Source organism: Corvus brachyrhynchos, unplaced genomic scaffold (genome assembly GCF_000691975.1).
Source record: "Corvus brachyrhynchos isolate BGI_N302 unplaced genomic scaffold, ASM69197v1 scaffold97, whole genome shotgun sequence".
NCBI classification, from domain to species: Eukaryota; Metazoa; Chordata; class Aves; order Passeriformes; family Corvidae; genus Corvus; species Corvus brachyrhynchos.
In genome coordinates this window covers 4,742,963-4,756,705 of record NW_008239758.1, presented here as the reverse complement: position 1 = coordinate 4,756,705, position 13,743 = coordinate 4,742,963, and the positions used below count along the sequence as shown (strand labels likewise).

General features: G+C 42.1%; 1 protein-coding gene across 1 annotated transcript in view; it reads left to right on the top strand.

Annotated features, from left to right (window-relative positions):
* Positions 1-13,743, top strand: part of ARNT2 (aryl hydrocarbon receptor nuclear translocator 2) — an 84,405-nt gene that overhangs the window by 16,974 nt on the left and 53,688 nt on the right. Inside the window, exons 4-5 of the mRNA XM_008640073.2 lie at positions 569-782; positions 2,679-2,892. Of these exons, the coding sequence (XP_008638295.1) occupies positions 569-782; positions 2,679-2,892 (428 nt within the window). The remainder of the gene's footprint in view (positions 1-568; positions 783-2,678; positions 2,893-13,743) is intronic.

The window sequence follows — 13,743 nt, the reverse complement described above, 5'->3', positions numbered from 1 at the left end:
TATTGGTCCCAGTGCTGCATCCTGATCCTGCAGGCATGTAGTGACTCCCTGCAGGGATATGGGATGTTCCAAACAGCATTGTTGGGGATCTGTGTTGTCGTTGAGTGGGGTTTTTTTTCATAAGTCAGTGCTGATGCTTTTTTTGATCCAGTTGTTAGTGAGAGGTTTCCTCTAAAGCACACCTTTCATAAGCAGCTGCGAGATGCATCACAGCAAATTTGGGAGTTTGACTGGAGTTGGCAGATGTCAGTTCCTCACACATTTCTACTTCATTTTTGTCCTTAAACCAAAGGAGATTAAACTGGTTAAGAGATTAGGGCCGTGAGCCAATAAGTAGGAATACGGGTTCTTTTCACAGCTATGGGCAAATCATATTTATCTGTCTGTGGCCTGGATTTTCTGTCTGTAAACTGAGAGGTAACAGTGGCTGGCTTTGTAAAGCACTTTGCTCTCCTGGGGTGCAAGCAGCGAAACAAATGCGAATCATTATGATTCACTACCTCCAATTCAGATATTTACACCACTCATGTCTCTTTTCTGTTGCTTTGGTGTTTCTTTAAATGCTCAGGGAGAATCACAGTGAGATCGAGAGGCGCAGGAGGAATAAGATGACCCAGTACATCACCGAGCTGTCGGACATGGTGCCCACGTGCAGCGCCCTGGCTCGTAAACCTGACAAGCTGACCATTCTTCGGATGGCTGTTTCCCACATGAAATCCATGAGGGGCACTGGAAACAAATCTACTGATGGAGCTTACAAGCCTTCCTTTCTTACAGAGCAGGTAGAATTTACAAAAATGTTGGTTTTCTCTGTTTTTTTGGTCTTAAAAGATGTGAGGAAATGCTGAGAGGAGTAGAGCCTTGATCCGTTCCTGTAGCGTAGCAGCTGGTACCAGTTACATATCCAAGGTGTGAATACAGAGAGTTTTTTGTGACTGTTTGAACTTGATCTTTGTGACTGTGACAGATCTTTCTTTTAGGAGAATCAAATTGGCATTCTTATCGTGGTCTGTCCACCTGAAGAACAAGTCACTCGCTGCCTCGCAGAAAGGAATTTTCACCTCCAGATCTGGGTTCTTCCCATCCTAACAAAGATTCTCTAAAATAAGTAAAAATGAGTCTGGAAAGACCTGCCTCTCCCTCTGGGGATTAGAGGAAGGTTAAAAACTTTGTTTAGTCTTAATGCTGGCGTTCCCAGCAGCTGAACTGGGCAGAGATGAATCCCATCTGTGCTGGCTGTGCTTGGTTGCATTTTTGATGGAAGAAGGAAGATGCACCCAGTGCTTGAAGGAAACCTGTGTTTACTGAGTGCATTGAAAATTCCTACCACCTCCATTGTTTTTGGAGTCCTATGGGTCTAATGTTCATTTTTGTGGTCTGAAGTGATTTAAGCACTTACAAATGGAAGTTATGGCTGGAGGCAATACTTCTTTCTCTTAGATAAACAGCAGCTGCTGCTGACCTCTCTGTGCTCACTGCTGCTTATTCCAGCTCTCCTGAGGTGTGTTTCTGGAGGGACTGTGCCATTCTGCTGGTGGCACACCCTAGTCACTTCTCATTGCAATTTCTTTGGGTTTTTTTTTTAAATTTTTTAATTATTTTTTAAAATTTTTTAAATTCTTGCAGAATTACAGAGTTTTTTCCCCTCTTTTTTAATAATTTGTGCAAAACTGTTTCTATTATCCTCAGTATAGTGTGGCCAGCTGTGCTATGAAGTTTTTGGTTTAGTCAGTGGTTCAGGATCAGTGTGCTTTCTCTATAGCACAGCAGCAGAAGTTGACAATCTGTTGTTTATTGAGATGAGTTACCCATTTCTTAGTAGCTTGCCAGGTTTTTATCCTCACTTTATCAGCTAATACCTACCACTTGCACACTAACCCTGCTGAGCTTTCTCGCCTGGAATGGGACTGGGGTTGTCCAGAGCTCTGTGTTTGAGTTCCAGGTGCAGTATCTTAAGAGCCACCAAAGGCTGTTCACACTTGTTTTCCAGGAGTGGTAGTTGCCATCCTTTGCTGTGAGAGGTTTTCAAGCTCTGTTAAGGAAAGGTAGAACTTCTGGGTGATGCTGAGGCTTTGTACTCACAGGCTAGAAAAAGAAAGCAAAAAGCGATGGAATCTTCTTGTGTAGTGGCTCAGGCCCCCTAATGGAAGAAGAGCCTGGGGATTCTTTCCTTGTTCCCATTAGGTTTTCTGCCTTTTATCCAGTGACTGTTTGATTTACAAACAGAGCTCATCTTGAGCAGGGCCAGGGGGAACCAAACTAGAAAGTCTTACTGGTTTCTTTCCAATTAAATTATTCAGTACCTTTAATTAAGGGATGAGTTTGCCATGAGTTAGAGCTGTTCATTTCCTCTGTTTGTACTCTGAAATATCTTTTTAGTTCTTAATGTTAGATGCCTATCACAGTATATGCAGTGAGTATTAGTTGTTTATTTTCCTAAAGTGCGTGGAGATCACCAGATGAAAGGCAGTGAGGGAAAACAAAATGTTGTTTGTTATTGAGATGGGCAATTTATGCCTTGCTGCGAGTTTGGTTGTATTGTTACATCAGTGAAAATTTCTGTCTGGGTTTTGATCAGCTACTAAGATCACAAGAAAACAATATTCTGTAACAGTGACAAATGTTATATTTAATTCCCTTTCCTGGCTGGCATTCTAATCAAATTCTTTCTTTGGAAGGAACTGAAACATCTTATCCTGGAGGCTGCAGATGGGTTCCTGTTTGTAGTTGCAGCTGAGACGGGAAGAGTGATCTACGTATCAGATTCTGTGACTCCTGTGCTAAACCAGCCTCAGTCTGAGTGGTTTGGCAGCACTTTGTATGAACAGGTTCATCCAGACGATGTGGAAAAGCTGCGAGAGCAACTGTGTACATCTGAAAACTCTATGACAGGTCAGATATGTCTGATGTATGGTTCTATGTGTTCAACATCCCTGGAGAGCTTTTCCTGACATTTGGAGTGCCTGGTTTAAAAATCTGCTTAAAGTGAAACTCAGCAAGATTAAACTGTGTTTTCTTGCAGGCAATGCAGTAACATAAATCTTTTGAGTGACTGCATTTTGCTTCCTATTCATCTGACTTCAGTCAAGCCATCTTCATGTTAGCTCTACATTCAAACTCTGGTTTGGAATCTGGATTGTTCTCAGGCTTGGTTTGGAAATCTAGATTGTTTTCATTTCATCCTCAATGAACTTGTGACTTCTTTGCAAGTATGTGTTTCTTTAGGGCAGCGTTTAATTTGAAGTCAAAAATCATACTTTAGACTTTTCTGTTTTCATACAAGTTCCTTGTGGTTTGCTAATCAGAGTCTTGAGGGGAAAAAATCCAGTGTTTGGCAACTGAAAATATACTGGATTTTAATCATGAGGCTCCTGTGCAGTAGTGTAAGTTACTTGTAAGTTAATTACCTATCATGTTGCACGTAAAACTAAACCATATTCATATCTCCTCTGCAACTCTGGCTTTTACAGTTATACATGCTCAAAGCTGCCAATAGGAAACTACCTTGTCTTTAATAGGATATGTGTGTGCTAGAGCTGAGAATTAGCTAAATCCTGTTGTAACTCAACTTTGAAAGGAGGAAACCTAACTTCTCTTTTTATTCTTCATGTATTATGCTTATAGCTGAAGGAAAAAATGTAGGGGATAATATTAAAAAGCCCTGATCCTTACAAAAGTCACATAATTTCTTTTTGCTTTAGTAGTTAAGATTTCTGACCTGGTTTGCTGGAAGTTTTGTTGTGTTTCATAACTCAGAGGACAGTGATCCCGTTTTGAGTGAACCTGCACACTGTTTACAGCTTCCATGTCAAAACAGTGCCAAATTCATGATTTCCTGTGGTTTGAATGTGATGTGGTTTTGGCAGAGCTCTCATGTATTCAAATTGGAAGCTCAAAGCAAAATTCTGTGGTGAAAATCCAGATGGATAGAAACCAAGTTAACAGGGGAACCTGTGCAGGGCAGAACAGCTGAGTTTCATACCACGAGACTTGCTAAAGAGCACAACCTCTGTTTTTATTATGTAGCCTGGAATACATTTTAACGTACGTACCGTCTTGTCCAAGAAGTGATTGCTCCAGAGCCTCAGTGAGCAGTCATGTTTTGACTTCCAGAAGTGCTCAGTTATGGGACTTAACCTGCTCAAACTAGAGCTGGACTAGACAAATGCAGAGCACTTCTGAAAACCCAGCTCTGTATTTTTTCCAGCCTTAGCTATGGGCTTTTCTTCTGCACTGAGTTGATCCGTAGCCAGTGGAAAGAGAAGTTCAGTAGTATTTATAGAGCGAAATCTTTTCCCTGCCTGAGTGTTTTGGAGTTGTCAGATTGACACAGAAGGCCTGTAAATCTGGTGTACATGGAGAGCTGAACATTTTCCCAGTGTGAGCAAAGTAGGGTCGCCTGCTCAGCTTTTTGAGTCGTTTTGTTTTAAAGGTGTGGCTGGTGAAGTGCAGTAATTTCGTATACAAGTAGTTCTGTCAGTCTGTGGAGCATATAGATGACCAGAAAGCTCTAGATTTATTATTTTAAACTTGTATTTCCTTGGCTCCATAAGGTACCATTAAATAAGAGAAGCAGTCTTCTATAGGGACTGTCAGTCCAGCCTCAATTTGTTCATAAGCAGCATGCAGCAGGACTTCAGCACCATCACTCCACTCTTGCTCCTCTGAGATACCTTTCTGGGAGAGAGCTGATTCTAGAGTCAATTCAGCCAGTTACACTTCCCTTGCTGTAACACAGGCCACACTGAGAGTAGCAGCTTTGTAACAGGTCCTGAGTGAAATACTGCAGTGACCTGGAATAATGTGTGCCTTAGTGACATTTTAGAAGATGTCAAGGAGGCAGATTCATATCTTCTGATTCGGTGTTTATTAAACCACGTTTTCATTGGCTTTCCAAAGACATGTTTCATGCACAACAAAGAGCAATGTAGAGCTTGAAAGTGATGGAAACCACAAGCCAGTCATCTGCATGTGAAATGGTTTTTGCTCAAAGTGAAGTTCCCTTCAGGCATCAGGAACATCCTCATCTTTTAGTGACCTCTGGCTGTTGAGCACAGGATCTGCCTAGGTTTTCAAGTGAAACTGTAACACTATGTTACGATTTTTAATTTTACTCTCTTCCTCAATTTCTCAGGGTCCATTTTCTCAATGCCATAACCTCCCCCTTCAGCCCTTGAGCTGGGGAAGCAGTGACAGAAAGGAGAAACTTCACTTGCCTTGCGGCAGATCCGAGCAGTGTCCCTTGGTTGTATTTGTCTTGTTGTGAGTGCTGATCATTAGTGCAGTGATGCTGGGATTTTCCCAGCACCTCTTAGCAGTCCTGCTACACAGAGATGCTGCTCCAGACCCTGAGAACTTGGGAGGCTGCCACTGCCAAAGGGGAGCGACAGGGAACAAGCCAGTGGAGGAAGCAGGCTCCTGCTCACATTTCTGCCCCCAGGAATAAGACTGGGACTGGGGCTGTGCTCACATGAGCATTTCTTTGGCAGTCACACAGCTTATGCAATCCTCACCTCATTTCACCCTCTCCTCCTTTGGCATTTATGTGGTACTACATATGAGTCACATCAAGGGTCTGATCCAGCTGAAAGCTAAACTAAGCTAAAACCTCTTGGTTTTGGTAGAGACAACTCTTTGGCCCACCTTATCCTGGGGTTTCTTGAAGTCTTCTGAGTCCTAACACCAAGGAGAAGCAGGAAGTGGATAGTTCGGAGGAGACAGGACTTCAGGAGTTGTAAAATGTGTGTCAGATTGAAGTGCCTGTTAATCATGGCCTCAACCATGTGGTGTGTTTGGGGAGTTCATTGCTTGCTCTTCTTTGAAGTCTTAGGATATGGGGAAGGATGGATAGTTGCTATTTCATTGTGTGTCCTTGGAGATTTTATTCCCTGGAAATGGAACAATTGTCTGCTTGTTTATGGTGCATTAATTGCTAACACATTGTAGCAACAGGAAAGCTCAACTGTGAAATGTATGAAAGATTTGAAATGATCTAGAAAAGAGCAGCTGAGCCGTGATGATGGCAACAAATAGCACTCCCAAGAAGTCTTTATGTGCGTCATGTGCATGATTAATCGGAACGGGGCAGTTATTCAGAGTGATAATTCATTTTCCTTTTCTTTCTTTTCACTTTTTCTTTGTTCTTGAAAATCTGCAGATGTCAAAATAAATCACTTCAAATACGGATGAAGATCAGATCCCACAGGAGGATCTGTTAACAGAGACCTCTTTGCACTTAGGGTGCACCAGTGGAACTTGGTGGATGTTGGGTTCAGGTGCAGGCTCAGTCCTAGTACAAGTGAGAGCCTCAACATTTGCAGACAGCAAATCTCTAATGGTGCAGGGAACAGACAGAACTTAGATTTAAGTGCAGAGAAAAACACTTTTGAAGAATTCCCCTGCTACATTAACTTCCAAAAAAACCACTGAGCAAGTATTGTAGACTGTCCATCTATTAAAATACAGTGTTCCAGAGCACTTTGCAAGACTGATTTCTACAAATCTAATTCTCCATAAGTAGTTCATGAAAGAGAAGAGTGATGAATACAGACACCTCTGTATGGTTGCCTGGAAGTACCCCAAGTGATTCCATGATGTGTCTTGAGATGTGTCAGGGCTGTAAGATCCCTGTTCCTGCACCCAGCATCTCCAGTGGTGCAAGTGGGAAACACCCAGGTTTGTCACCTTCAATTCTGGGCTGCAGGCAGCATGGCACATAGAAATCCAGCTATAACATCTCCCTTCAGCCTCACCCTCTCTGCTTAGACGAGGCAGGCAGCAGGATATGTAATCCCACCCATGACAAAGGCTCCTCAGGACAGTCAGGTTCCCCAGGAGTCCTTGCAAACCATTTCAGCTGAACATTTAAGGGGTGCTGAAAGTGCAGAGCAGCGGCTGCAAGAAAATGATGGGAACCAGAACCTCTACAGCTTTCATTTTCAAGTGATTCAAAAATGACTAAGTCACTTCACTTGCTAACTGAAAGAGATTAGTTGAGGTTACTTCTGGGCAGAACTTGTATGCCAAGTTTAGTCTTGGCGTGATCTTTTATTGCCATATTTTATAAGTGCGACAAAGTAGAACTTCGTGATGGAAATGGTGACTGACCACAGAAAACGTTGAGCTGATAGGTATCCCTTGAGAAGAAAAGAGCATTGTGTGACAGTTTTCTGTGGTTCATGTGTAGTATGGAAGCATCATTCCATGTTACACAAGCAGAGATTTGGACTGGGGAACCTGTCTCACAGAACCTTCTAATAACACGTTGTCTTGCAGTGATGATTTCAGCTTAGGCAGTTTTCTGTCCAGCTGCAAACCCTTGTTACCAAGCAGCCACGAAATCCAGATGTTGTAGATACTCAAATTGTGAAAACGAGAAAATTAGTGTTCAGCTCGAAAGAGGGAAGTGCCAGAGACCAGAGGCTCACCAGTGGAGAAGCAGAGTAAAGCATTCCACAGCACTGAACAGATGATAAATAACCATGTGAAAGTGAAGATTAGGGATGACTTTTCTCCTCAACACATACTCTTCCTGAAGATCAGCACAGGATTTTTTGGTCTGTGAGCTGTCTTTCACTGCCATGTCTGTTTCCCAGCTCTGATTTCTGCGTGATCTTTCTTAGAAGAAAGGGGGTGGTTCTCATATTGACAACCAGCCAAGGGAATGCAAATGTGTTTTGAACTCTGACTTTCCATGAATTATTTAGAACTCCAGCTGATACAGAGAAGAGCTGGATGAGACTCCTATTTGGCTTCCCATATAAAATTCTCCAAAGAAATTCAAAGACTGAATTGAGGCATGACAAGAAACACAGCCCTGGCAAATACAGTTCTGTCCTGCCTTAAATGTCATCATCAGTAACAGTAAAACTTATGTCTAATGGAAAAGTAATACATTATCAAAACAATGTATGGGTTGAGTTCTGCACTATACTGGCAAATCACCATATTAGTTTCTCCACATCCACTTACAAATTGTATCAGCCTATTTATTAAAAAAAACAAAAAAGGGCAAGAAAGTCTATTTGTAGGTATTTGTGCCAGAAGTTCTATACCAAAAATATATTGTCAGAAGGTCTGTCTTTCCTCTGTCTTTTGTAGACTTGTCAAAGATTGATACTCTTCTACTCAGAGCTCTTAACACTCCTTGAAAAAAAATGAAAAGAAATAAAAAATCCCTTTTTTCAGGGAAGTGTGTTCTTGCTGAGACAGTTGACTAAACAAGAAGCTGTCGTAGAGCTCCTTTGGGACTTTGTTCTGTAGCCTTTGGTTCTGAAGAGCACATTTATCAGAGGTTTATGCATCAGAAAGGTACTCTGCGTGTGGAGGGCTGTTTCAACTAACAGCACTTGATTTCTTTATTTTTTTTTCATTTCTGTCTGTGAGCTCTTTTAAGTACATGAATCCTAAAGAACCATCTGTCTCTGAAACGTGCCCAGCCCAGCAGATCAGGAAGTCAGAGAACAGAGAATTAAAACCAGATCCCAGTATTTTTGATTTTAACATCTTAGTACAGAATGACTGACTAGTAAGACTGTTGCCTCGGGGCAGGTAGGGAATGAGTTGTATAATGTTTTGTTTATAGGGAGTTAATAGCTGCTCATGCTTTTTATCCCAGGAAAAAACAGAGGTTCCTCATCAGCTGTTTTCACTGAATGTCCAGGAAGCACCACAACCTGTAGAGTGAAGACAAGCAAGGCACCCAGTAAACAACACACAGCAAAGCTGGTGGGATGGGAAGGAGAGAAAGTTTCCATAGACATGATATGTCCTGAATTCTTTTATGTCTCTGCAGAACTGTCCAAGACTTGACTCAGTATTTTATGGGATTTTCCACCCACACACACATACCCACACAGCCCCCACTTTATTCCTTGGAGGGGTGGAGGCTGGAGGCAGCTGTGTCAGGATTATTGTACCTGCAAAGGAAGGTAACAGAGAGATTTTTGAAAATAGGTGCTTCAAGACTGTGGTTGCCCTGAATAAGAAGGGACAATTCTTGAAACATACTGCCATGTATAGAATATATATGTGTGATTGATGTGAACAGAATATATCAGGTTCCAGTCTGTTTTTACTGTAGAAAAAGCCCATTTTGGCAAGGCATCTTTTTGTCTTTTTAAGTGTGAAATCTGGAAAGAGACTTGCCTTGTTGTTGACAACTACCAAATCATCATGTGATACCTGTTTTTCAGTTAAAGTTATGTGGTCCCACTGGCATTGCAGAGAGTGAAGAGGATGTTTCAGATGTGAGACTTTCCATCCACACCAGCCCATTGCTGTGCCGTTGTTCCAGAGAAAAAGACCTGCCCACATTTTTTTGGACTGTTTGTTTTCATAGCAGGAGGGTCACAGTGCCAGCCAGAGATGGCCTTAGAACTTGGGCAGTGCCAAGCATAGGAATTTGTGGATTTTCAACTTCAGTCTGTTCAGCCTGCAGGTTTTTTACTGGAGGAAATGAATGTCCTGCTTCTTCCATCCCCATTCTGTTTGCAAGTAAATGAATGAGTGCAGGAAACGAGGAGCCTGTGACTGTAGGGCATCCTCGGGTGCCATTCCTGCCCTTTGACACACTAGACGGTAACACAGAAATAGGAAAACACATGGTCTGCCCTCAAAAAATATGTACTTCCAAGTGATCATATTTTAAATGTATAGTACATTTAATCTCTCAAACATTCCAAGAGAATTTTGTTTTCCTTTGGTCTCTAGGACTGTTTCTGGGGGGAAAAAAAATCCCAAATGCTCGGAGAAGCCAACTATGTATAAAAGAGTTCAAAAGCAACTCCTACACAAACACAGTGGTCCAGTGGTCTCCCTGCTGCTCACACATTCCATTTGGGTGGATAGTACTGGAAGGAAAACCAGTGATAATAAATGGCATTTTTTAAAAATTACTTTGGTAATTATAATGGTGGTTTAAAGAGGTCAGTACATGCTTTTACCAAAACAGGGAAAGAACTTTAGCCTAGTACTCCTGAGACAAACTTACTACACCTGATTAGCATTAGGGAATGCTTCTAGGGTGAATTTTCAGGTGTTTGGACATGCACGTGTAAGTGGGTTTTGTGGTTACCATTTCTTTTCCGTCTTCACCTTGAGTTTCCCACTCAGAAACTGCTGAATTCTTGGGTCTGTTATCACAGATGTTGGACTGGATCACTTTCTCTTGCTGGATTTCAAGGGTGGTAGGTACTTCTTTAATGGTCAGTATTTGTTCAACCTGCTCTGTTTTGTTAAACATGATGAGATATATGGAGTTAGTGGGGTTTTTTCCCCCCTTTCAAAAATACTGGTGTTTTCAAATACCCAAACAACTTCTTTGGTTAACACATTGGCAATAAAACAGTCCAAGTGTGCCTCTTGGAGGGTTTTGGCACTGGCAAACTTGCAACCCTCTCAGGTGCTTCTGTGCTTTGATGGCAACAGATGCTGGGAGAGCTCAGCCTTAACATCTGCCTTGTGGAACAGGAGCTTTGAATGTTGTGTTGTCTCAGTGAAGTCAATACAAGGCACTAAAATATTTTATTATTTGTGATGAGTTGTAGTAGCAGCCTAGGGAGGCGTGGGGAGGAGGGGTGCCTTGTGTGTGGTTGTATTCCACCCATAATTGATTTATCCTGTGCTGCTGTCATCTCTCCATCCTTAGCTGAGGCTCAGCTCTGTGGCAGCCAAGGCAGCACTTCTAGGTCTTTGATCCTTCCCTGGCCTTCCACAGCTCCCACTTGTTCCTCTCTGATACCCTGCATGGAGCCATGGAGGGAAAAGCCTCCTGTGTGGCAGCTCACAACCAGGGTGGGAACGTGGCCCATGGGCAGTGTTCTTCAGTTTGAGCTGTTTTATTGCAGTCCCTGGGATGTGAACTTACATCATCAAACATTCTTCTTTCTATTTTTGCAATATGGAGACTTTTGCCTGGAATTTTTAAGTGTCTTGAGTCTTTGAAAAGAGAATTAAATGATGTATATATACATACATATAATACTATACTATAATGATATATTTTGCCCCTCACACCTTATTTTAATTGAACTAAAGAAGTAGTCTGTAAAAACAACCAGACACCGTCCTTGAGCCTTTTTCTCCTCCCTCTCGTTCCCTTCTCATGTGTTTAAATTTAATTCTGTCCACAGCAAAATATCTTACAAGGTCATCTTGTGGTCATTATTTATTTCCTCTAATGAGCTATTCCATGGTGTGTCACTAGAGCCAGATTTCAGAACCAGACAATACTAGTATTTACTAATAAAGCATAAATCCCAGTTACTTGAGTTTGATAATGAAGTACAAATAATATAGAATGCCAGGAGCTGAGGCTTTTTTGGCAAAAGGGCTTTTCAGTAAAGCTTCTTGCTGAGCATCCAAGTGAAACAAATAGGTTAATTTAGGAGCTACTTACAACCTTTATCTATTGATTTATTATGCAGCTGTGAATGGTAGAAAAATAAATTACGTATTCCAGTGTTATTTTGGATAGCTGTTCTGTCCTGGGAGTGTCTGCTGACGGTGCTTTGGAGTTTCTGGGGTTTCCATCCCTTTTTCTAGTTAGAGAAAGTCCAACTGTCTTTTGAGGAGCTGTTTGTACCTTGGATCACTGGCAGGCCTTACTATGATGGTTTTCTCCAGCTCAGTCTTTCCTTCAGGTGGATCTGATATTTGTGACAGAAGGGCTACCCCAGATGCCCAAATCATGGAACCATGAACTTTGTCATAGGTGCTTGTTTAGGTGCCAAAAACACCTGCAGAGATCACAGATAGATGCTGTGTATTTATGTCTAGGGAGAGTTTACACATCTGTATGGGCTTCTATAAGCTATTTTATTTAGTATTCTGAAAGTGTCCCATGCTTTAAGTCACCATTCTTGGGAGTTCAACATACATTTAGTTAAAGTGTTTTGTGGGTTGATTTTTGAGGGGGGCTTTTTTGTGTTACAAATTGACATTCAACATATGCTTTGAATTATTTGCTCCAGTTTCAAGTCCAGTTTTTCCAGGTCCATCAGCAGAGAGACTTGCATGTGATCTGTAACACTATCCCTTCAGATAGTCCCTTAAAATTAACTGAATAGCAAGGCTCAAAAGCCCACATAGTTTCCTTTTTAATTTAATTAAAATGATGCATATTTGCCCAACACTGTGGAGAATGACATGATGCAGACTGGTTAGTCAAACATGAAGGCAGGCACAGCAGGGACCTTTTGGCCTCGTGAGCTTTTATAATAACAAGTTGTATTAAGCAAACAACTGTGTAACATGAGGGGTTTCTTATTGAAAAACAAGAGGGGGTGAGAAAGCTTTTCAATTTCCCCCTTGTGGGTCAGTGTTTCCAGCTGGTAAGTAGGAAGCAGACAGATATTTAAAAATAGGTGCATTTCAATTGCATTACTTCTTTTTTATTTTTTTAACTTTGCTGTTGATTGGATCAACTCTTCATTCTATTGTGGGAATGTCATAACTTGACTCTAATGCTTATACAACGCCTTTTGCAATTAGATGATGTAAACCTTAACATATTTAGAGAGGTTCAAGTAATCCCCCCGAGAAGCTAAGCTAGTGAGGAGAGTGAGCTTTGATGGTTTATATTTATAATCATGGAATAGTTTTGCTTGGAAAGGACCTTAAAGATCATCTCCACGTTCCATGCTCCCCCCCTGCCATGGGCAGGGACACCTTCCACTGGACCAGGTTTCTCAGAGCTCCATCCAACCTGGCCTTGAATGCTTCCACGGAAGGGGCATCCACAGCTTCTCTGAACAGCCTGTGCCAGGGCCTCACCACCCTCAGAGTGAAGAATTTCTTCCTCATGTCTAATCTAAACCTGCCCTTCCTCAGCTGAAGGCCGTTCGTCCTTGTCCTTTTGCTGAATGCCCTCGTAAAAAATCTCTCTCCGTCTGTCCTGGAGGCTCCCTTTGGGTACCTGAAGGGGCTCTAAGGTCACCCCAGAGCCTTCTCTTCTCCAGGCTGAACAATCCAGCTCTCCCAGCCTGTCTGCACTGCAAAGGTGCTCCTGCCCTCTGAGCATCTTTGTGACCTTTGGGCTAATTTATTTCAGGTTTTATACTGATACATCCAGAGGTTACCACTGCATATAAAGATAAATAAGACACTCAGCCTGTAGTCTTCTCTTGGAAGCATAAATTTAAGCTGATTATGCCCTGTTAAGCATATAGGTGTCATGGGATTTATATGGACTTACTGAGAATCAGTGTGCATTACATTACTGAGTATTTTTATCTACAGCATGTTGAGAACTCATATTAGTCATGTGAGCTTGGACCCTGTTCCTAGCTGCACCTCTGCTGCTGGCTGACTGCAGGCAGGAGAAACCATTCCTTTGGGTTCAGTGTCCTCATGTTCAAAATAACAGTAAAGGTGTAGAAGTCCTCTGGAAGTTGCTGTGATGTCTGCTGACAGCACATGTGCTCCAAGCCAGTTGTCTATTTTGTAAGTCAACACATTTATTTCTCAGTGTATTAACAGTGCTTTGCAATGTAGTGGTGTGTGCAGTGGGGTAGGGTTATGGGGCTGCTTCCTGCTGCAGGACAAAACAAGGATGTGAGGGCAGGGAAGCCCCAGCCTGGAAGAGCTGAAGCGGTCTCATAACATTCGGGTGGAAGGCAGTGCCAGCTTTGGAGCAAGAGCAACTGCATTTTATCCCTGCCACCCCACAAGTGTCTTGGTTGGTATGTGTGCAGTATAATCACAGCTGGGAAGTCCTGTGTGGTCCCTGATGTTGTTCCAGGC